Here is a 22,995-nt window from a genome sequence, read left to right on the forward strand (position 1 = left end):
TGTAATTTTTGATTTCCAAAAAAAAACAAAATTGGAAAGTTCACCATGAACATGGTTGACACATCATTCAATTGTTGTGAAGTCTCTACTTTTTTTCTTTTTGATTTCGATTGTCTTTCAAAGTTTTAACACTCTCTCATCTTGATGATGGCTGTAGAACAAAAGAAACATTCCCATACGTCTGTTTATGATGTTTTGTTTCAAGTTTACTTTCACTACAAATCTATTGAACGTTTATTTTATTTTATCACCATTAGTATATATATGTCTATAGCTACTAGCCATTTTTCCAGTGAGTTAGATTGACCCAATTCTTATTTCTCTGTTCAAATAGTGAGTTTAGAAAACAAAATCTACTCAACTCTATTAACATGCTAGATTTTTTTTTGTATGCGACTGAAAGTTTGTCTCAAAGAAAAAAGAATTTGCGATTTGGTAAAAATATACCATTGATACAGATAGAATTTCATTGTTTAATTTGTTTTCATTTATTGTGAAATTTTTTTCAACTATTTCGTATCAATAGTCATTTTGGATTTTGACACGTTTTAACTTTGTTCTTCAATTTGATTTTTATTCTGTGGATATAAATGGCCTTACAACAAGCAAAATAATGTTTTTTATCCATGACTTAATAACAGATATTATCTCGAAATTGACCAAGAGAGAGAGAGAGAGAGAGAGAGAGAGAGAGAGAGAGAAAGAGAGTGAGAAAAACAACAGTATAATGTGTAATTGGTGGCTCATTAATCATCATTCATTAGAAAGAATGTTTTTCTGATTGCTGTGTTTGTAGAATAAAATTCTTGTATTTTTTTTCTTGAAATGAAGCTAAATTAAACTATAATAACAGCAGTATAATAATAATAATAATCTGATTCATCTTTTTCTTTTTGATTGTTGCAAAATGTGTATTAAATCCTATTGTTTTTATATTGTCTGATGATTGAAGTTTTACAATCATCATCATTGGAATTTAAGTAAAGGGGAATTTGTTTTTTGAAACTTTCATTATCTAGATGAAAAAAAACTACTTTGTTTTCAGTGGTGGTAATGACTGAAAATCATTCGCCAATGATTTTCAGACATTGTTTTTTGTGTGTTTTCGTGTAAAAAAGAGATGGAAAACAATTTGATCTAATTTTTTTTTTGTTTTTTCATTGTTCAATATATATATGACACAAACAGATTGATTTACGGTTTACAATTGAACGAAATCATCCAGATCGGATGCGAAGTCCAAGCACGACCAACCGCGGATGTTTCATTCCAATGGCGTTTCGAGAAACATACTAATTTAGCCAATTTTATTGTGATCAATGAAACCAAGTAAGTAACCTCTCTCTTTTTTTTATTTTTTTTCTTGACTTTCGACGTGAATGACCACCTCGTTCTATCTATATTTTTTTTCTGGTGAAAAAAATAACATACAGTTGAAAGAATCACAAGAAATGACAAGCTGATAATAATGATGATTATGATGATAGTAGTAGTGAACATGGCTAGAATTATATTCCAATATATCGGCATTGACCGAAATTGGAAGGATTTTTTTTTTGGTTTGTGAAAGCATCATTTTTTTCATAACCCACACACACACACACACGCACACACTGAGATCAACTTTGTGCAAGAAAAACAAACATTTCTCAAGAATTATTAGAGTCAGCAACATTAGATATCTAGTCTTAGCACGAAAAGATTTTCTTTTTTTTTCTTCTATGAAAGTGGCATTGAACACAACACACACACATGATGCAATTAATACCACGTTTATTATAAATTTGTTTTTCATTACATTGTTGTTGTTTTTGTTGGCTCGAATATTGGAGCCAATATTGTTCTTTCAAATTTTCATTCTTTTTGTTTGGTTATCTTCAATATACAAAATACAAAATACAAAATAAAAGAGTGAAAGCGAAAGAAAAATTTTTCAATCCAAACACCAAATTTTTATTGGAAAAAATGACTTTCAATAAAGCGCTAAACGTTTTTTATGAACACACTCACAAACACACAAGTTAAGCTGATTTCTTTTTTTCTGTTTTATTAATAGAAAGAGAAAGATGTATGTTTGTGTTTAGTTGAACAGAAATGGATTTTAAATTGAAAATTTACGAATCATTAAAGATTGATTATGGTGATTGCCTTATAAATTTGTGTGGTGGTGGTGGTGGTGGTACATCCTCAAATTCAAGAACAACAATAGAAAATATAGAATGAAACTGATTGGAAATTTTTTCTCTTTCTCATTCAAACATTTGTAGATCAATATTAGAATATGTGCCTCGTACACGAGACCAATATGGCCTTATTGAATGTACAGCAAAAAATTCAATCGGAATACAACGTGAACCATGTCAATTTCTTATCGTACCGTCTGCCAATCCTTATTTTCCCTATCAATGTTTAGTTTCAAATCAAAGTGATTCAACACTTTCAATACGTTGTGATGGGTCATTTTTATCGGGTAATATTTCCTATTCAACTACGGAATCATCATCAATTTCTGATAATAATAATAAACATTATGATGCTACCTCATGGCTGTCATCACAACAGCAACAACAACATGGCAACAATATTTCGGATGATGAATTGGACGAATTAAATTCTGAAATAGATGCCAGTTATACCGGAAGTGGTGGTGATGATGATGATGATATAACATCATCGACAACTAAATTGAAATATATTCACAATAGTTACAAAAATCAAAGACCGGAACAAATTTCCGATTCTGTTGCCAGTTTATTGTCTAATTTGACCACATCAGATATTTATGCAATGTATTTTGCACCGGATCTTCAACCACAGACGGCCGTCACCGGCAACAATATGAACAACAATGATGGCACATCTAATATGCCGAATACTGATCAAGACGGTCAATCGATCAAAGTAACTTATCGGAATGGCGTCGGTCCATTTCCAGCCAATGGGCCACAACGTGCTGCTGCCGCATCGATGCTTTTCCTGAATGAACTGGTAACAAAATTCAATTCACATCCATTAAATCTGCAACCACATTTGTTAGTCTATCCACCAACGTATTATATATGCGAAATTTATTCACTTTCACCGAAACCTACATTGATCAAGGTAAACACTGTTTGTTTGTTTGTTTATTCAAGTTTTGAATCAATTGAATTTTGTTTTCATAGAATCTAACTATCGATGCTATCGGTAAACGGATTATGAATCCATTGCTCAATGGGAGCTTTAGTTTTCTGGTCGATGAACTACCATCGAATACACCATTGCGTGTGAATATCTATGCACAGAATAATCGTAAACGTTCCATAATGCAAGTAGAATTGGATGCAAAAACATTACGTGCAGCTGAACGTCGTATCGATTACGAGGGGCATCAAGGCCAACATGCTGCACGAGGCAGGAAATCATATTCAACATTTTTCGAAGAATTATATGGTGGTTATGGACGATTCCGTAACAAACATATGGTTGTTGGTTTGATGATTTCCACCGTAGCTATCACTGTCATTATAGCAATTATATTGATCACTATAGCCATTTTACGTTCACGTCATCATCAACAGCAACAAAATCCTTCATTGTTTAATCATCGTCAAGGACAGAATGAAAATTCAACAACGAACCATAGTAAAGGACGAACACAACAAACTATGGTTAATGAAAATGAACAAATATGCCACAATACCAACGAATTGATTATGTTGGGTGATAAGCTGATACATATCCAGAAGCAAAAACAACTACAACAAATGCCTGCTACAAATAATAATGATTCACTGACGGTTGGAAACAAAAATTCCGGATCACTTAAACGAAAAAATCAACAACAACAGCAGCAGCAAAGATTGTCACGTTCAAATCAAAGTTTGAATAATAATCATGTACTAGAAACGACATTCCTGACTAGTGAAACTAATTTTGACGACGACGATGATGGCCATCATCATCATCATCATCATCATCATGACGTTGTCATGGATGGTAACCATATCCGTAATAACCAAATGGATTTGGTTGAATTTGCTAATGCAAATTCTGTCGGTGGTGGAGCCAATGGATATGGAATGGATCTTATTGGTGCCGATGATGATAGCTCAATGCGTTCTGATCATCAACTTATACAATCGACAAATGATTCGGATAAATATTATAAATCCATTTTGACAACAAAACGAACAGCAACAGCAACACAAAATGCTGCACCACCAAATTATTATGATTTAAATCTAACGGAAACATCAGCATCTTCTGAATCGACAACAGCCGCAGCTACAGCTACTGCCTATGTGAATATTTTGCCTTCAGGTGCAGCGGCAGCACCACCGGATATTATTCAAAATGTTATGTATCAACCAACATCAACATCACATCATCATCATCATCATGCACAAGAATTTTTTGATACAATTTCATTCGGCCAATCTAATAATAATGCAACATCGACAACGAATAATGGATCAACATCCACTGATCAACTATCAGGTTAGTGGATTCAAATTTTAAAATGAAAAATTTAATGATTTTCACAGCACACTCCTATTATTGTTATTATCAATGAATTTTTTTTATTACACAACGAGAAAAAAATTCAATTGGTTAGAGCAAACAAGCAAAAATTCATCTCCGATTCACGATGATGATGACAAAGGATAATGATAATTATTATTGTTGCATGTAATGATGATAATAATAATTGGAATTCATATATATTGATGATCGGTTTGGGTTAGTTATAGCCCTATGATGATGATGATGATGATTAGCACTGATATCATGGTTACAATGTAACCATATTACTACACAATGGATTCACTAATGTTTATTTCGCATGTGTATTTGATATCATAAATAAGTGATTAGCAAACAATTATGGATTTTATTATATGTCCATTGGTCAGGCTCGATGGCCAACATGTCTCTCCCCACGCACAGAACATTTTTTATCCATATCTCCATATTGAGATTTACTATACAAATACATTTTTATGAGCAAGAATCAAAAAAAAATTATCACACTGATATTCAATATTATCGAAATATAAAAGATTTGATGATGATAATAATAATATTTTTTGGTCTACAATTATAATTTTCTTTATAATTTATGGCTCCTCGGGTTGAATTTGCCGTTTTGTTCAATAATTTCGTTTTGATGTGCCAAAAAAAAAAAAGTTTTGTGGAACGTTTATTCAACTTTTTTCTCTTCTTTCTCGAATATTAAATTTAGAATTACTCTGATATTGGCTAGTCAGTTGGTTAAATTTATTAGGGCAATTCTTGACCAATAGATAATAATAGATAGTTAGTTTGATCTTTTGTTTTGTTTCTCAATAAATAAATATATCTTCAAGGTATTGTTTTCCTCTCTATCATTTATTCCTGAACACAATTACTATAAAGACCATAATGGTCAGACTATTGTTATTCTATTGCCATTTTCTCCTTCACTTCAATTTACGCACCAAGATTCATATATAGTCATCATTTTATGATAATGTCAATAGTTATCTTAAAGACAATAAATTGAATTTGAAATGTTTCATCAAAAAAATAAGTCCACACATTACACAAGACAATTTCATATCGATTTTTTTATTCGTTGGCTTTTTTTGTGTTGCCAGACGATAATTACTCTTCATTCATCTGTTGTTCATCTATCTACTCTATTTCAAATTATTTGGAGATGATTGAGAAAGAAAGAAAAAACCCGTTATGAATCGATCGAATGTTTCAATGTGGTAGTCGATTGTTTTATAAACGGAATGGGTCTTGAAATTTTTTTTTAACCAAAAAAAAAACAAATAAACAAACAGTGTTTTTTTTAAAAAAAAAAATAGAAGATTCGAAAATGAATGATCATTAGTATCGATTATTATTAGGATTATTGAGTTTTCTCTATATCTGTAATGGAAAAATTTTTGATGATCAGTTTTGTTTCCATTTTTTAAAATATCGTGTGAAACACTACTTTGTTGTTTTGTTGAAATAATGTTGATTTGTAATAACAAAAAAAAAAAATAAACTGAATTTTCGATACATAATTTATATTGCACAAATGCACAGAGAAATGTTTTTCTATGTATCATTTTGACTAGAATTTAAACCCCAGAAAAAATACCAGTCAGTACTGAACACGTTTCAAGAATCATTTATGGATGATGAAAGCCAAACCAAATGATGATGGTTGGTTTTTTTTCTCTGCTTCTTTATTCACATCAAATGATGATGATAATGATAAGATTCGATCTACTCCAATTCAGAAATTTGGCCTCCGAACATCTTTTTTTTGTGTTTGAGTGTGTGTCCTCAATTCGATTATTACGATTATATATATCATAATGATCAAAAATGAACAATCAATATACATTGAATATTACAGAAAGAAAAAAAGAAACTGAAGCAAATTTGAAACATGGAAAACACAAAATACTCGCCAACGAAAAATAAATGAAATATTTCCATTTCTGTTCTCGATGATTATTATAATGATGATGATGATGATGATGAACATTCAATCATTTTGGTTCAAAATCTATTCGTTTTTTTTTTGTTTGTTTGTTGGTGGACAATAATGATGGTGTATTAATTATTGCGATTATTATTTCAACATAATCTAAACAAAAATGAAAATTTTCAAATTGCAAAAATTTAATTTCGAACAAACCAGAACAAAAATAATTTAGTTATCGATTTGATTATAAATTTTGATACAAATTTATTCAAAAAAATTTCGATTCTCAATTTTTATTCGTATCCAGTAAAAAAAAGTGTGTGCGTGTGAGAGAGAGAAAGAAAGAAAGAAAAATATGGGAAATTTATGTGGAACTTCACGAAGAAAAAAAGTGACAATTACGAAAAAACGTGATCGTCGTAAATCGAAATCAAAATCGCTTCATAGTAATAGACATAAATCATCAAGTAGACATAAGTCATCAATTCGACATGATAAATCATCATCAAATGAACATCGTCGTCGATCAAGTCGATCTCGGAAATCTTCATCGCCTGATGGTGAAAGAAAATCTCGACAAATACCTTCAATTAAAGAAAATGAAACAAAACCTCTTGAACAATTGCAATTACAAACTACCAACACCATTATGCCTATATTGGATAAGATTCCAAAGATTGTTATCGGTAGTCAGATTGTCAGTAGTAAACGCTCTGGCGATGTAGAAAAAAATGAAAAAATGCAAAAATCATTACCAATCATAAAATCTGATATTGTTATAAAAAAGAGTTCTTCACCACAACTATTACCTAAATTATTGCCAGAAATTAAATTGGATATTGGTGAGAAAAAAACCAAATCACAAATGATGATGATGACTGAACAACCACCAAAATTGGTGATAAAAACTAGTCCGATACCATTATTGGTGAAAAAATCGTTGATCATTCAAGGAAAAAATCAAATCCAAAATCATCACCGAAGATATACCTAAATCGAAAATAGGATTGAAAAAATCAATCATTTCAAAGATAATTCCTAAATGGTCTTTGAAAAAGTCCTGCGATTGTAATGGAAAAAAGTCAACAAAAACAACAGCAAGAACAACAAGTTATCAAGCAATCTCCATCACTGAAACATATTGAAGTTAAAAAATCTGAAATTCGTAGAGAAAAATCTGTGTCGCAACCACCAATATTCAAAGTGATTGAAGTTGTTAATATTCCACGTCCTTTCAAATCAAATAGTGTAGCAATGATGAAACCGCAGGAACAACAACAACAACAACAACCATTGGAACGTGAAACAACTACACAATCATTAAGAAAGACTACTTCAAAGGCATTTGGTTTGCCTGTAGATGATTTATCCATTTCGATAACCCATAGAAAAAGTATGATGATCAATGGCGATGTTGATCGACCGATAGACGTAATGAATAATACAACAACAACACAGCAACAATTACCAGAAACGATGTCGGCATTTTCTGCTACTGAAAAAACTCAAGAAACACGACCATGGCTCAAAGATATGATTAAGTTGAATAAAGAAATGTCACAAACAAAAACAAATAATAATAAATCATCATCAACAAAATCTTCATCAGAATCAGCATCAGAATCCTCATCTTCATCATCATCATCATCATCGTCCAACAAACGTCGTCATCATCGTCATCATGATCCAGCTGGACACCAACAACAACGTATTCATCATCGAAATCGCCATCACCATCATCGTAGCAATAGTCGAAAACGTCACAAACAAAGTTCAGAAAAAAATGAAAGTTCAAATAAAAAAACAACAAAATCCAAATCATCTAAACGTGTTAGTTTTGATGAAAAGATAAACATTATAAAAGATGCAGAACAATCAGAATCTATTAATAAAGTTAAAAAAACTGGTGCAGAAAGTTTAAGAAAAGATTCATTGATGGTACGATTGAAAGAAACAATCGACAGACGTAAACGTTCTCGTAGTATACGACAAAAATTGACAGGCATCAAATTTTCTGATTTTATGAAATCATCTGGTAAAAAACATCAGAAATAAAAATGCTACTATACGATTGACAATGAGTAATAATTTGTTTGCCAGTGAATTCATATTAATCAATCAACAACATATCATTATCATTATAGTAATGAATTCTTTCTCCTGCAATTGGCCAATTTTCAAATTCATCATGTTTTAATGTGAGCGAAAGAGGATCCATTTATATAGTCTAGTTAGTTTTAGTTATAACCGAAAAAAATGACTGATTACTAACATCAGAAAACTGACATATGACTATCACACACACATACGTGATATTGTTGTTTAAATAAATATTTCCTCTCTTGTGCCTCCTTGTATAGTTGTATGATTTGACCGATACAAAACAACAACATCAACAACAACAAAAATGACCAATGAACCTATTTATATATCTTTGATATTTATTATCATTTATCATCATTCTTCATTTCCATTGTTTTTTTCTCTTTATTTTCATGGATTCATGATTATATATTTTTGGAATTTTCGGTGCTGGTGTTATATTTGAGGGTTTTAGGTTTCATATATTCGTATTCGTACTTTACTAACACACACCGCCTTCTATTAAATGTGTGTGTGTTTTTGTTCGGATCAAAATAATTACGAATCCCCCGTATATATGACTGATCTTTGTCATACACACTTACATTTAGTATGTGTATTGAAAATGAAATGAAAATTTTTTTTTTCACAAACTAAAAAATCATTGTCGCTTTCAATTCATACACATACACACATACTATGTGAATATACAATTGACCGAACAACAACAACAAAAAAAAAAAAAAAAAATCCACATCATTATGCTAGACCACACGATTCTTTCAATTGTGGTGATGGGGTGCTGGATATGACCGTGGCCGTTATGATAATTGTGAAATAAAAGTGAAGATTTTTCTCTTTTTTTTCATTCAATAGAATTGGAAAAAGAAAAATTCTGCTTTTTTTTGAATGAATTCATTCATATTGTGTATATATGGATTACATGACTATTTGCCTGGAATCGAAACGTTTATTTGCTTCATATGTGTGTGTTGTCCTACACACACAAATTCCTTGCGATTTTTTCATGTTTGTTCATTTTTTTTTGACTCAATTAATCATTCTATCTCTTGGGATGATGATTCCTGTTATTATTATTATTATTATCATTGCTGTTGTTGTTAGTTTTCATTATTTAAGGGGATCATATTTCGTTCATCAGCTTTTTTTTGCCTGATCTATTTTAGTTTTACAGTATGGTAGAAAAATTGCTGTTGTTGATTTGATGACGCCAAAAAGTTTTCAAACTTCTAAACATCCATCAGAGTTTTTTGTTCTGTTCTGTTCTATTCCATTTGGTAACAACAACAACAACAAAAACAGTTGAATAAAATATGGACAACAATAGATTCAAAAAGATGAGTGAAAGAACGAAAGTTGAATATGTGTGTGTGTGAGAAATTCATTCATTCGAATCGATTCACGTTCACTATCTATGTGTGTGTGCGTGTTTGTTGATTCCTTTCATTCAGTTTTTATTTTGTTTACATATTCAAGTTGAAAATTTTTTTCATTGCATATAAATATGGATGAAAAAAATTTTTTTTTTGTTTCCGTACATCATTCCAGAAAATATTCGACAACGTCCATCATCGATATGGGTGTGTGGAAAATAAAAGTGTATCGATTGGTCATCATCATCATCATTAACAAAAATTTAAAAAAAAAGTTGACAGATTTCATAGATTGGCTCAATATTTTCGTTTAGAGTTTAAAGAAATTTTTTCGGCATCAATCCATTAGAATATTTCTTTGTCAAATTCCAACTACATAGACGAGTGAAACATGTGTAATAACAAAATTTATTTTTTCAATATTTCATTTTTTTTTTTTTATTTTTATTGTTCAGCAAGCAAATATGAAAACAAAGTATGGCACATGTAAAATGGGAAAAAATTTGCATTTTTAATTAAAATTGAAATTAAATTTATTATGATTTTATATGATTATTGCCGCCATCGTTGTCGTTGTTATGTTATTTTCAAATGAAAAATTTTTACATCTGGCCAACCGTCCAGAAAGTTTTTATTTGATATTTTCATCTTTTCCTCTTTATCGCTCTCTTTGCTCTTTTTCTATCTCCGTATTTATTTGAAACATTCATTTCTGTTTTGGTTGAAATTCATTTTATTTGTATGCCCATTTTTTATTTTTTTTTTTAATTTGAAAAATATTAAAAAATACGAGAAATGAAAATCGGGTTGAAAAAACTATCTACAACTGGCCATTATATTATCACACACACACACAATGTTTTTGTAGGATATTCCATATCTGCATATATACAACAAGTTGAAACAATTTACCAGATGACAAAAAAAATATATTTTACGAAACATGAAACGACAATGATTTTTTGTCCATTTATTCATTATGTTTATTTTATTTGTTTGCTAAATTTTTTATATTTAATTTGATTTAAGCGCTAATCATACAAATGACGATGATAATTATTATCATTTTTCTTGGTTATCTTTCTATTACCATAATCATTCATTTATTAGGTAATAATAATAATTCTGGCATTTGGTTTTTTTTTTTGCTTACAAATCGCCATCATTTTCTATGAAAAAATGAAATGATCGCCATTTCAATAAATTAAGTAATCGAAATAGGAATAGGATTTTATTATTATATAATCATCATTCTCACTTATAACTAGGTCCTCATTGACTAGAAAAAAAAACAGTAGCGAAAATGAAACAAATCTGAAAGAGTAAAACTGCATTTTTATCTCTCTCTCTCTCTTTTTCTACATTGATAATAATAATAATCTCTAGTTCTCTTGAAAAAAAGAAATGAATCGTTCGTTTTGACCACGACAACAACAACAACGACGACGACAACGAATACAAATTTGTTTTATCTTTGTCTTTCATTCTCTTTCTGGTATTTATTCCCGGCTAAAACCAAAACCAAAAAAAAAAAAAATTCTTCAGGCTCAATGAATCTTTTTTTCTTGTTGCATTCTTGTTTCATTTCCATTCATTTGTTTGGCCAGTCTGTGTGTGTTTGTGTATGGGTAATCTTCATTTTCATCATCGTGGTTTTTTTGTTTCTCTTTTTATTTCACATTCTCTTGTTATGAATACTCGAGAATTTTCTGGGAAAAACCTCAACCAAACTCGATAGATAATATTTCTTTTTCTCTTTTTATATTGCAGTTTTTTTTAGTTGTCAATAGCCAACCAAATACATTTATATTAAGAACCAGGATGGACCAAATTAACAAAATTAATGTACCTGAAATGAAAACTGGAAAATGAATACCATACCGACCCATAACGATATCTGTGCCAAAATGAAAATGAAAAGAAAAAAATGAAAGTGGAAGAAGATTACAGATTTTTCTTCTGTTTGTTTGTGAATAGAAAATAAAAATGAATGAATGAATGAATGAATCAAACAAAATGTAATGAAATATCCAAAATACACACGTTTGTTGAACAGCAGCAGCATAACATAAGAAAAAATAAACCTTATGTAATGGGTGAACAAGAAAATACCTAAATTAATTTATTTCGTTTTTGTTGTTGTGGACAAATGTCGTGTGATGAAGAAAAAAAAATCTGTAATGTTCAATGATGTCTTGTTGTTGTTGCTGCTTGCTTTTGTCATTCGGTTTTGATTTGTTGTTGTGTTTTTTTTCTCTTATCTTTCTCAATTCACAGTCAATTCGCATTGTTAATGTTGTTTAATGAATACTTGAATTATTTTTTTTTCAAATGCAAGTATAAACGAAGGTCATTTTGTTTTTGTTTTTTCTGAATTAATGTTGTGTTTTTTCTTCTGATTCACTTATCTTGGTTTTTTTGGGTAATTAATAAATTGTTCATGTTTTTTCTTGGCTTTTCTCCTAGGTAACATTATTCAATTACCACCATTACGAAAATATTCAATTGATAATTCAGCCATTGGTGTTGGAAGCGGCAGCAATGGTAACCGTTCAATAATCATATCTACAGATCAACAACAACAGATTATCTATGGTCAACAGTCATCATTACAACCAAATTCAGCTTCAACGATTTTATCGACCGGTAATAGCGGATCATCAGTATCGCGAACATCTACATTATTACGCCATTCGGGTGCCTATTATAACGGAAGCGCTAGTGGTAGTGGTGGTCATCATTCTCAATATTCCGATAATTCAGCAGCACATTTATTTGGTACTTTACCACGTAATGGATCACCTTCATCACAAACACAACAACAACAACAATCATATATTTACATACCATCACAACAAACACAACCACAGTCTACACAACAACATCATCATCATCTGATCATATCATCATCGGCAATTGGCTATTCGTCACCAACAACTACAACAACAACAACCATGGCAACATCTAAAGTAGTCAATACATCGAACAATATTGAATAAACTATTTGATGATGAACCATCATTATTATAATTATTGTAATATCGATCTCAAATGGAATCAGAGGATTTGATTTGATTTTGTTTGCAAACATTTTTCGAGTCTAGACATAATGACATTTATTTTGTAAGTGAAAAAAAATAAATAACGGAAAACGTTGTTATCATCATCATCATTATAGTAAAGTAATTTCATCCAAATGTTGATTGATTTGCGTTAATGGTACAATATACAATTGACACTTGCACCGACATAAACATACACAATCATGATACTGGGAGCCTTATGGGAACGTCTTCAAATATATGATGATGATTATTATTATTATATTCATTGCCTACAGGGCTTTCTCTTTTGTTTTTTTTTTGCTTCTGTTGTTTTTTCTTCAACTAAACTGAATTCGATTACACACAACGATCTAAACATCATCATACTTCAATAAGAACAATCACAATAAGTAAAATAATGTCTTGGATTTCAAATTCCAAACAAACAAACATACGACGAAAAAACTGTTAGATTCACATTAAAATTGACATGACTTGAAGGCATGAACAATAATGGCGGAAAAAAATATCCATTCTACAAGAGAATGTCCAAGTCTAAGTTTGTGTGTGGCTGTATAATTTGTAAATAGATATCCAATTCGAATTATCATCATGATTGTTAATGTTTTTGTTTTGTTGACACATTTCATCCTCAAACTTGTAACTTTTTTCGTTTTTCATATTTTTGTTTCCATTTAAATGATGAAAATATATGTTGTAATTATTTATCATTACCAAAAAAAAACCAAAGAAAATAAATTATTTTCCATTTTCATTTACTGTTTTTGCTGATTATTAGAAATCATTCATTCATCACCTGATTGCAAAATAATAAGAACTTACACATTCAGCATTGGGACCGAAACACGAAAAGTTTTTTTTTCTATCTCATTTCATGTAATCATATAATCCTTTTCTCTTTGTTTCGTTTCATTTTCGTACTTATTTATTATCCTCATCATTATTTTGTTTGTTTCTTTTTTTTCTGATAGGATCATATTACTATTATTTGTGATCATTTAAGAATTTGACTTGTCCATTCATTTCATTTATTTTTCATTATTATTCCAATGATCACATAAATTCACTAATAAGTATTATTATTTGTGTTGATCGAAATTGATAATCAAAATGTGAAAATATTAGAATCAGAAATCCTATTATATGCCAAACACTTTATAGATATTTCTCTTACTTACCTGAATATTAATGAAAATCATTCATTGTAAATTGTTGTTGGACAAAACAAAAATGCTTTCACATATGATTCTATATAATTGAATTCTTGGTAAATTCCAATATATTTATTCAATAATTTATTAAATGAAATCATTACTTTCGATTCTGTTCTTAGTTCAAGAGAAATTATCATCACATTGTTCGTTTGAGGTTTCATGATTCCATAACAGTAATTTCTTATTCTAAACCTAGTGGTCCAGTTTTATTGTTACTGTCAGAAGATTGATGTTGCTGTTTATTATTATTATCATCATCACTTAATGTCCGTTTGAATTGATCTTTATCGTAAGAAATTGAGATAATGATAAGGTCATTGTTTTTTTAGCTTGAATTCTTGATTTTTTTTTATTTGTTTACTTAAGAAAAAGAAACAGATCAGAAGTTTTTCTGCACAAATCGAATGTTTCGATAAAATGTGTGAAGAAAAGACTCTAAAAATGGAATAGAGGTGTTAATTAAAAATTGATTATGTACAATGTTGTTAGTGTTGGTGTGTTGCTGATGTTTATGGTTGTTAATTTATTTATTCACGTTCATTCATTCGTTTTATTTTCATATAAACATGCATTTAGAGAAAAAAAAATTATTACTCATCTAACATGGATGAGAGAGAAAAAGACCCCTCTCTTCTTGCTTTTTTTTCAGATTATAGCCAACAACCGAAAAAAAGGTTTTTTCTCGTTTCCAAACTTTTCACCAATAACAACATTATAGTGTATTTATTTGTCATCATCATCATCATCATCATCATTATCATCATCAAAAAGACATGGACCACTATGATGTTAATACTAATTTTCAACAACAACAGTATCATATACTCGTAAGTCGTTAAATTTATTTTTTTTCCATAGTCTTGTATTTTGTGCGTTTGATCTTTTTTTTTTGTTTTTTCTTTCTTTGCTTGTTTATTGATGTTAAGAAGTCGTTATTTTTTTCTTTTTTTACTTGGTTTTTTTCAACAAATACTGTATAGTTGTTGTTGCTGTTGATGCTGTCGCTGTTGATAATGATAATGATGAACAACAAGATTCTCATGTTTTTTGGTGGTAGTAATTCTTAAAGAATGATTGATTAGGTTACAAAAAAAAAAATCAAACCGATCCGACCTTCGACAATCTATTTTCAATAAGAATGCTCGTCATTGTTGTACTTTACTGGAATTCTTAAAAAAAAGTTCAATAAATACATCCATTGATGATAATAATAATGACGATAAATGGAAAATTTTGGCAAGTTTATTCTGTTTTTTCTCTATTGAAGATGAAAAGAAAAATAACAAATTGACCCAGAGCAAAGTTTTTCACATCTTTAAATTGTGTTGATCACTATAAAAATGATTTTTTCATCATTATTTGGTGTAGTTTCGTTTTGTTTTTTGCGAAAAAAAATCCTCAAATCTCTAAAACAACGAAACAGTGATCAGAATTTTTTTCTCGTTGTGATTAATCATTAGATCTCTCTCTTTTTGTGTGTGTGTGTGTGTATGTGTAGCCGAGGATATTATTTTCGGCTATGAATCTTAAAGATGAATTTAAACAACAACAACAACAACAACAGCAAAGAGCAAGCAAAGATATCAGAATCAAAAAAAAAAAAAATAATAGCTTTTATTTCAAAAAAAATTCGTTTATTATATAAACCAAGCTCTATAGTATCGATCAAAAGATTTATGGTTCCCTATGGCAGTTGATGAGAGAATTTGGTTTGAAATCAAAACAAAACACTTTGTAAATCTTTTTAAAGAGCCATATTAAATTTTCTGTATTAAGTGAATCGGTTACATTCACTTGGCATCTTACGATGATGATGATCGTATCCTTTTGACCAGAAAAAAAAATAAAGATAGAGAGAGAGAGAGAGTGAGTAAGAACATGAAAAAATTTTAATCGACTTGAATTTTATGCTTAATCTGTTTTTTGGATGTTCTTTTGGAACTTTTCATTCGGAAGAAAACACATTAACAAATAAAAAGTTAAAAATGAAAATGAAAATTCAATTACATCAGTTTTAAATCAGTGAAAAAAAATGAATATAATATTTCGTCCCTTTTCATGTAAATCTGTAATCTTCGGTCATCGAACCTTACGATACCGAGGAATTGAACCAAACAATCCATATATACAGGAAAAATAAAAAAATCCGATTACAATTAAAGAATTTTATTATCTTGTTTTTTTCTCTTTCTATCTCAATATAAAACATACACGTATCCACAGGGAAAAAAAATTTGACTAACATAAAATCAAACAGCCAAACAAACAAACAAATAACATCAAAATGTGTTGGAATGCAACATTCATTTCCGTTTTGTGTGTGTGTGTATGTGTGTGGTTGTGATTTAGCCACTAGGATTTTTTCTTTCCTTTTGAAACATCAAATACGAAAAGGAAATAGAAAAAAGATTTTGTTTGTAACGGAAGTTTTGTTAGTCGACGGTTAGAAATCTATTTAAAGCACATCTTATTATTCTGTGTCTTTTGATTATTGTGTTGCAAAGAATTCTTTTTTTATTTTTTACATTTTCTACACATTCTACAATGATGAATCAATGAATGAATTCAGAGCATTTATTTTTTCTTGGAATATTGTCATCATTATTGGCGATTTTTTTGTACCTTCTTAGTTCTTTTGGATTTTTCATACCATTTCGCGTTTTTCAGTTGGGCACATTTCATGCTATAGAGATCCAAAGACCTACACACTTATACACAAGAACACGAAATGTAAAGAAAAGTATGATCAGCAACATTGGTAGCAAAAAAAAAAACAACAACAACAAAGGATGTGATACGATGCCACTACAATTCAAAGATTCAATTCTTTTCAAAATCAATTTTAGATATGAAACAAACAACAAAAATTCACAATATTCATACACACTAAAATGTCTTTTTTCTTTTTTCTATTAATGCTGTATGTTATTTTTTTCACATTTTTCATCATAAATAAAAGTAATTACCTTATAGAGTTGTATGTATGCCATTATTTATCATCTAAAACACATGATTAGTAGTAGTATGTATTTACATAAGTAATATGATTTGGTTTTTTCTCTTTTCTGGTGGCTATATTTTTGTTTTTGTTTTTCCATTGTGGTTAGCCACTGTCCTGTGATATAATTCACATGTATAGTGTATTTAAGGTTATTTTGTGATTTAAAATTATGAAATAAATTATGTTTATAGACTTTGTCTGATCATCATCACTATTATTATTATTATTTATACACAAACAAAACAACTATTGTGTTGCAGAATAGCTAGATGGTTTTAAAGAATATTAAAATAAAATTTCACCAAACAAACAAACAAAAAAAATGAAATATTTCTTTCAAGATATTGTTATCATGATGATGATAGAAAAAAATGATGTTAAATTTGTTGCATATATAAACATAATAAACAACAACAAAAAAGATTCCTGATTAGTTTGTCGGTCTGTATTATTCTGCCTGTACGCAAATACATAGACTACTATTTGACTAAAAACGACAACAACGATGATGATGACATTGCCATCATCATCATCATCATCAATTGTTCTTATTTGTTTAGCCGTTTTTGTTGTTGTTGTTGTTGTTATATTTGCCACTGAAAAAAATAGAAAATCCATAAATCTTTTCTTAGATGTTGTTGTCGTTGTTGTTGGAAATGTGCTACTGTATATTTTAGGCCTAGGCCGTTCGAAAAGTTTTTTTTTTATTTTGAAATAAAAAAAAAAATCCGGTGGTTTAAAAACAAACATTTTGTGTATTTGAGAATATCGTCTTTTTTTTTACTCAACGGAAGCTATATCATCACGAATGATGAACGAATTTGAGATCAGAAAAACGACAACAAAAAACATTAATTCAAATTCCAAAAAACAAAATACGTACCATCAACCCAACAAAAACAACGATGCCGACTAGTGAAAATGAAAGTTATTTTTTATGATTAAACTTTTTTATATGAAACCTATCTTTACAATGATAAATTCAAAACAATGGATTCATTGATTAATTTGAATTTCGAAAATTCCATTATTATCATATCCATGACAAATCGCGATTATAATAATTGATGATGGTGATTTATTTATATATTATATTATTATATATATATATTGTTTATTTGTTTAAGCAAATATTTTAATTTCCTGTCATTTCTAATCATTGTGATTATTTTATTAACTGATGAAATTCAATGAATGAAATTACACAAATTGCCTAAAGCACATAATAATGAAAAAAAAACTATCGAAACGAACAAAAACATTTTGAAAATGAATCAATTATGAAACGATGGCGCCATCATTTGTGTAAAAAAATCAACAAGAGAAAAATACTGAAAGTGATCGTATCTTGAAAAAAATTATCAAACAAGATTTCTTCAAAAAACGAGTGTATTCAATTAAATGACGACAAGGACACACAAAGATGATGAATAAATACTTAATCGTATGCTTCAAGCTATTTGATATGACTTGATTTTTTTTTTGCTCACACTTTTGATCACTTGATCATGTTGTCATGAAGCTCGAATAAGAAGCATCGATGAAGATACATTCAATTGGAAATAATGCTGATACATAAGATAATCGAAATCACTACGACCATATACATAATCGAACGATTTTTCATGTCATTTAGTTGACAATATCATAATGTTTCAATCGAGTTTCAAACGAATTCTAACCAAGTCAATTCGTCGATTTCATCAACAAACAGAAAATATTGTCGATGATTTGGTCGCAAATCGTACACCAAGTATAACTTGGAATTCTGACATTTTACATGGATTGACACCAGAACAAATGGAATTTCGTCAAATGGTTCGTGATTTCGCTCAAAAAGAATTGCCCGAAGAACTTGTGAAAAAGGTTGCAATTTGATTCTTAATTTTTTCTATCGATATTTCAATCAATTTTTTTCACAGATTGATCGCGATGGTAGCTATAATGATTTTCGTGTATTCTGGAAAAAATTAGGATCAATGGGGTTGCTTGGCATTACAGCTCCAGTGGAATATGGTGGTTTAGGCTTAGATTATTTCAATCATGTGTTATCTATGGAAGAATTGAGTAGATGTGCTGGTGGATTGGCTCTTTCTTATGGTGCACATTCAAATCTTTGTATCAATCAAATATCTTTACATGGCAATGATGAACAGAAAGCTCGATTTTTACCCCATTTAATCGATGGATCATTCGTTGGATCATTGGCAATGTCTGAAACGACCAGCGGTTCAGATGTAACATCAATGCGAACTACAGCAAAAAAACCTAAAAAAGATTCGGATTATTATGTCTTGAATGGTCATAAATTCTGGATCACCAATGGACCAGAGGCAGATGTTGTATTTGTTTATGCCAAAACAAGTGAAAAAGGTATCACATCATTTTTGGTCGAAAAAGGAATGGAAGGATTCTCTGTTGGACAAGTTATTGATAAACTTGGAATGAAAGGTTCACCAACCAGCGAATTATTGTTCGATAATGTGAAAATTCCAGAAAAAAATATCGTTGGCAAAATAGATGGTGGTGTCTATATTCTAATGTCTGGATTAGATAGTGAACGATTAGTACTATCTGGTGGTCCTTTAGGTTTAATGCAAGCTGCTTGTGAATTAGCATTCACTTATGTTCATGAACGTAAACAATTCGCAAAACCAATTGGATCATTTCAAATTGTTCAAGGAAAGATAGCTGATATGTATTCCAAATTATCAATGTGTCGTGCATATCTTTATAATGTTTCACGTGCATTAGATCAATATAAAAAAAATCAACGTAAACAAAATCCCAATAATAAACGTCCTGGTCCTAGTCCTTATACTAAAGATTGTGCAGCTGTTATTTTGACACTTGCTGAAGCTTCAACTAAAATTGCATTGGATACAATTCAATTGCTTGGTGGCAATGGTTATACTAATGATTATCCGGCTGGCCGAATATTACGTGATGCAAAATTGTATGAAATTGGTGCTGGAACAAGCGAAATACGAAGATGGCTAATTGGAAGAGAGTTAAACAAAGAATATTTAAATAAATAATGAATCAAAACTAAGCCAAATCTTTTTTGAAACTTGGATTTATTAAACAAAATTTTTATTTAAAATCACTCTCAAAGTGTTCTGTTTTATATGTTTAATAATCCCACAGTTGATTATTCAAATATGGACGGAAAGGTTCTGATAAGGATCGATTAATTTTTTGCTCAAATTTCTCTATTTGTGCATCTACAAATCTACTCTAATATTAGTGCTCGATTTATAATGGACAACATTGATCCAAGGATGTATTGGAAATTTTCATTTTAATCAGCCATTCATTTCGATTCTGGACCTGTACCCGACCCAAGAACAACTTCGGCTTTCAATCTTGCTGCCAAACTTTTACGAAATGCCAACATATCATCAGTGGTATCATTTTGATTTGTATTCGATTCTTCCATTTCTGTTGGCGATTTTCTAGCCGTCACTGGTCTTTGTTGTTTTTCCTTGATCAAATACTTTGAAATGCGTTCAGTTCGTTCTTTTTGCCGTTGTTTCAATATTTTATCTCGTTGTGCTCTTAAATAATCCGCACGTTTATGAATGTCTTCGGCGCTTATACTTGGTTCCCTTCGTTTGATAATTATAGAAGAATCTTTTGTTGGTTCATTTGATTCCTGCACAGTTTCCAAAGGTTGATCACGATTATCAACCATCGATTCTTTTGTTTTATCATTCATGAAAGCTGATTGTAGTGCTTCGGTCATTTTTTGATCAAATTTCTGCTTAACTTCCACCAATCTAACTGCATCTCTTTGCACTATTAATTATATATATAAATCAAGACAATAATTAATTTATTTATAGTTAAAGAGTCATCCTACCCGTTTCTTTATCCGTTGTTTCATCCATCACTTCATTTTCAACGTCATCATCTTCATTTTCTTCATTTTTGGCTTCTGGAGTATCATCACTAATCGATGTTTTTGTCTCAATATCTACTTCAACATTTTTCTTGATAATTTTTCCATGTGATGAAGACTTTTTGTTATCTTTGATTTCTTTATTTTCATTATCCAATGCCATATCATTTAATGATCGTACAATAGCTTCACGGAGAACGTGATCTTCACTAAGGAAATTTTTTGGCGACGTTCCTACTGGAACAAAAACATCATAAACAAGTCCATATTTACGAACCAAAACTTCCAAAGCTTCTAATTGTAATTCGACATTTCTTTTAGCCATTAATCGGACAAAAACTTCATAATCTTCAGCTGCCCAAAGTTCTTCGAATAAAATTCTTTTCAATTTAGTGGCTAACATTCCTTCAGCCATTTGACATGCTTTAGCAAATTGTTGTTCATTGATCCCTAATTCAAGCATATGTGAACCAATCAATTGATCAACCAATCTACGATATTGATAGAAAATTTCCAAATATTCTGTATGATGATGAACATTTCCATCATCATTTTCTATTTCATCTGGATCAAAAACTAGGATAAATAGGATAGAATGTAAATGATGAAAAATACATCAAACTTTGAACTCACTGATTGAATGACGATCAATAAAATCATTCAAAGACGTTGACCATAGTGGACTTTTAAGAAAGCCGACCAATGAATCCAATACCCAGGTTTGATCTTCGTTATCTTCTTGGTTTGTATTTTCTAAGCTCATTGGGTCGCTTGGTTTGAATAATTGACTTGTTTTTTTTTTGACAAATCGACCTTCTTTCCACTGTAGTATTGATTAAATAAAAATGAACAAACAAATTACTGCAGTAATAAAGGCATTTTTCATTCCAATAAACAAATTTTAAAGCTTACTCGATTCTGAACCAAGAGAAAAATATTTTGTTGCAGTATAATGACGAAATAAAATTGACTATTGGTGTACCACACCATTATGTTGCCATAGGTAACCAAAGTTTCACATAGAAAACCAAAACAGAAAAATCATTACGTAATTGTTATAATGACTAGATTATTTATAATTCAAAATGTAGTGCAAGTATTTACTCAAACATTTATTAGTCAAACAACACAATAGATTATTTCAATCAATAACATGGAAAAAAAATTCAATCAAAACGAATAACTGATTAATGGACAGGTCTAATTTCAAAGATTTATCTGTTCAAATGGACTAAACATTGGTTCGTAATAATAGTTGATATAATGACGTGAAAACATTATCGAAAAACAGCCACAAAAAAAGTTGGTCATAAAATGAAAGAATTTCTTCTTTTTGAATAAACTTTTCTTCCCAAATCGATTGTTTGAGGGTGCAGAAATATTCTTTTCAAATCGTCGAATCAGGAAAAGATTTTCACATTGACACAGAAAACGTGAACGAGCACCTGTATCGATGAATTGTAATTTTATTTCAAATCTTGATGAAAAATTTCGTACATACAATGATCGTTTGGAATCGGGTCGAAATTCTAGTCGATAGCAATCTAATTTCCAGAGCCAGATTCTAAATGCATGCCGTGTATCGTATGGGTTGAGCAACAATTTCATTCCCCAACGATCGGCTACAAGCCATACCGATTTGATACCATTACCAACAACGATACTTGAATCGAATATTTTTACTTTGAATAATGAAGTTGTAAATTTTTCGGAAAATTTCATTTTCGGCAATGATGATAATGCATGTTTGGCATATGGATTCATAGATCTGATTTGATATTTGGTAGTCATTTCGTTTTGCTGAGCAGAAATGTATTTTTAAAAACACAAAATTGATCAAAATTGAAAAAATATACTTTACTTTACTTTTTCGTGTTTTTTATGTCGAAA

At 30.0% G+C, this 22,995-nt stretch overlaps 5 protein-coding genes across 7 annotated transcripts in view; 3 read left to right on the forward strand and 2 right to left on the reverse strand.

Annotated features, from left to right (window-relative positions):
- Positions 1-14,308, forward strand: part of LOC124491000 (uncharacterized) — a 71,050-nt gene extending 56,742 nt beyond the window's left edge. For all 3 annotated transcript variants that reach the window (XM_075734551.1, XM_075734553.1, XM_075734552.1), the window contains 4 exons: positions 1,189-1,329; positions 2,268-3,102; positions 3,165-4,479; positions 12,391-14,308. In XM_075734551.1, the coding sequence (XP_075590666.1) occupies positions 1,189-1,329; positions 2,268-3,102; positions 3,165-4,479; positions 12,391-12,923 (2,824 nt within the window). In that variant the 3' untranslated portion in view covers positions 12,924-14,308. The remainder of the gene's footprint in view (positions 1-1,188; positions 1,330-2,267; positions 3,103-3,164; positions 4,480-12,390) is intronic.
- Positions 7,503-8,507, forward strand: LOC142597850 (uncharacterized). Its single transcript, XM_075734611.1, has one exon. The coding sequence runs from the start codon at positions 7,520-7,522 to the stop codon at positions 8,501-8,503; it is 984 nt and encodes a 327-aa protein (XP_075590726.1). The 5' UTR covers positions 7,503-7,519; the 3' UTR covers positions 8,504-8,507.
- Positions 14,309-18,674: 4,366 nt separating the features above from the next.
- LOC124490195 (isovaleryl-CoA dehydrogenase, mitochondrial) lies at positions 18,675-20,307 on the forward strand. The gene is made up of 2 exons (XM_047052655.2): positions 18,675-19,070; positions 19,127-20,307. Exons 1-2 carry the CDS (start codon positions 18,855-18,857, stop codon positions 20,240-20,242), a joined length of 1,332 nt encoding a protein of 443 aa, XP_046908611.2. The 5' UTR covers positions 18,675-18,854; the 3' UTR covers positions 20,243-20,307.
- LOC124490196 (uncharacterized) lies at positions 19,357-22,055 on the reverse strand. The gene is made up of 3 exons (XM_047052656.2): positions 21,739-22,055; positions 21,067-21,681; positions 19,357-21,002 (listed from the first exon to the last, which is right to left on the reverse strand). The coding sequence occupies exons 1-3, from the start codon at positions 21,866-21,868 to the stop codon at positions 20,518-20,520; spliced, it is 1,230 nt and encodes a 409-aa protein (XP_046908612.1). The 5' UTR covers positions 21,869-22,055; the 3' UTR covers positions 19,357-20,517.
- A 353-nt stretch (positions 22,056-22,408) lies between these two features.
- On the reverse strand, positions 22,409-22,960 carry LOC124490198 (uncharacterized). Its single transcript, XM_047052659.2, has 2 exons — positions 22,607-22,960; positions 22,409-22,550 (listed from the first exon to the last, which is right to left on the reverse strand). Exons 1-2 carry the CDS (start codon positions 22,894-22,896, stop codon positions 22,520-22,522), a joined length of 321 nt encoding a protein of 106 aa, XP_046908615.2. The 5' UTR covers positions 22,897-22,960; the 3' UTR covers positions 22,409-22,519.
- Between the last annotated feature and the right edge of the window lie 35 nt (positions 22,961-22,995).

Source organism: Dermatophagoides farinae, chromosome 10 (genome assembly GCF_024713945.1).
Source record: "Dermatophagoides farinae isolate YC_2012a chromosome 10, ASM2471394v1, whole genome shotgun sequence".
In the NCBI taxonomy this organism is placed as follows: domain Eukaryota; kingdom Metazoa; phylum Arthropoda; class Arachnida; order Sarcoptiformes; family Pyroglyphidae; genus Dermatophagoides; species Dermatophagoides farinae.

Coding starts and splice junctions, on each gene's coding strand:
- LOC124490196 (XM_047052656.2), bottom strand. CDS start 21,868: ATGAGCTTAGAAAATACAAACCAAGAAGATAACGAAGATCAAACCTGG. Junction 21,682..21,738: donor TATTGATCGTCATTCAATCA/GTGAGTTCAAAG, acceptor TATTTATCCTAG/TTTTTGATCCAGATGAAATA. Junction 21,003..21,066: donor AACAACGGATAAAGAAACGG/GTAGGATGACTC, acceptor TATAATTAATAG/TGCAAAGAGATGCAGTTAGA.
- LOC142597850 (XM_075734611.1), top strand. CDS start 7,520: ATGGAAAAAAGTCAACAAAAACAACAGCAAGAACAACAAGTTATCAAG.
- LOC124490195 (XM_047052655.2), top strand. CDS start 18,855: ATGTTTCAATCGAGTTTCAAACGAATTCTAACCAAGTCAATTCGTCGA. Junction 19,071..19,126: donor CCGAAGAACTTGTGAAAAAG/GTTGCAATTTGA, acceptor TTTTTTTCACAG/ATTGATCGCGATGGTAGCTA.
- LOC124490198 (XM_047052659.2), bottom strand. CDS start 22,896: ATGACTACCAAATATCAAATCAGATCTATGAATCCATATGCCAAACAT. Junction 22,551..22,606: donor CCCGATTCCAAACGATCATT/GTATGTACGAAA, acceptor TCATCGATACAG/GTGCTCGTTCACGTTTTCTG.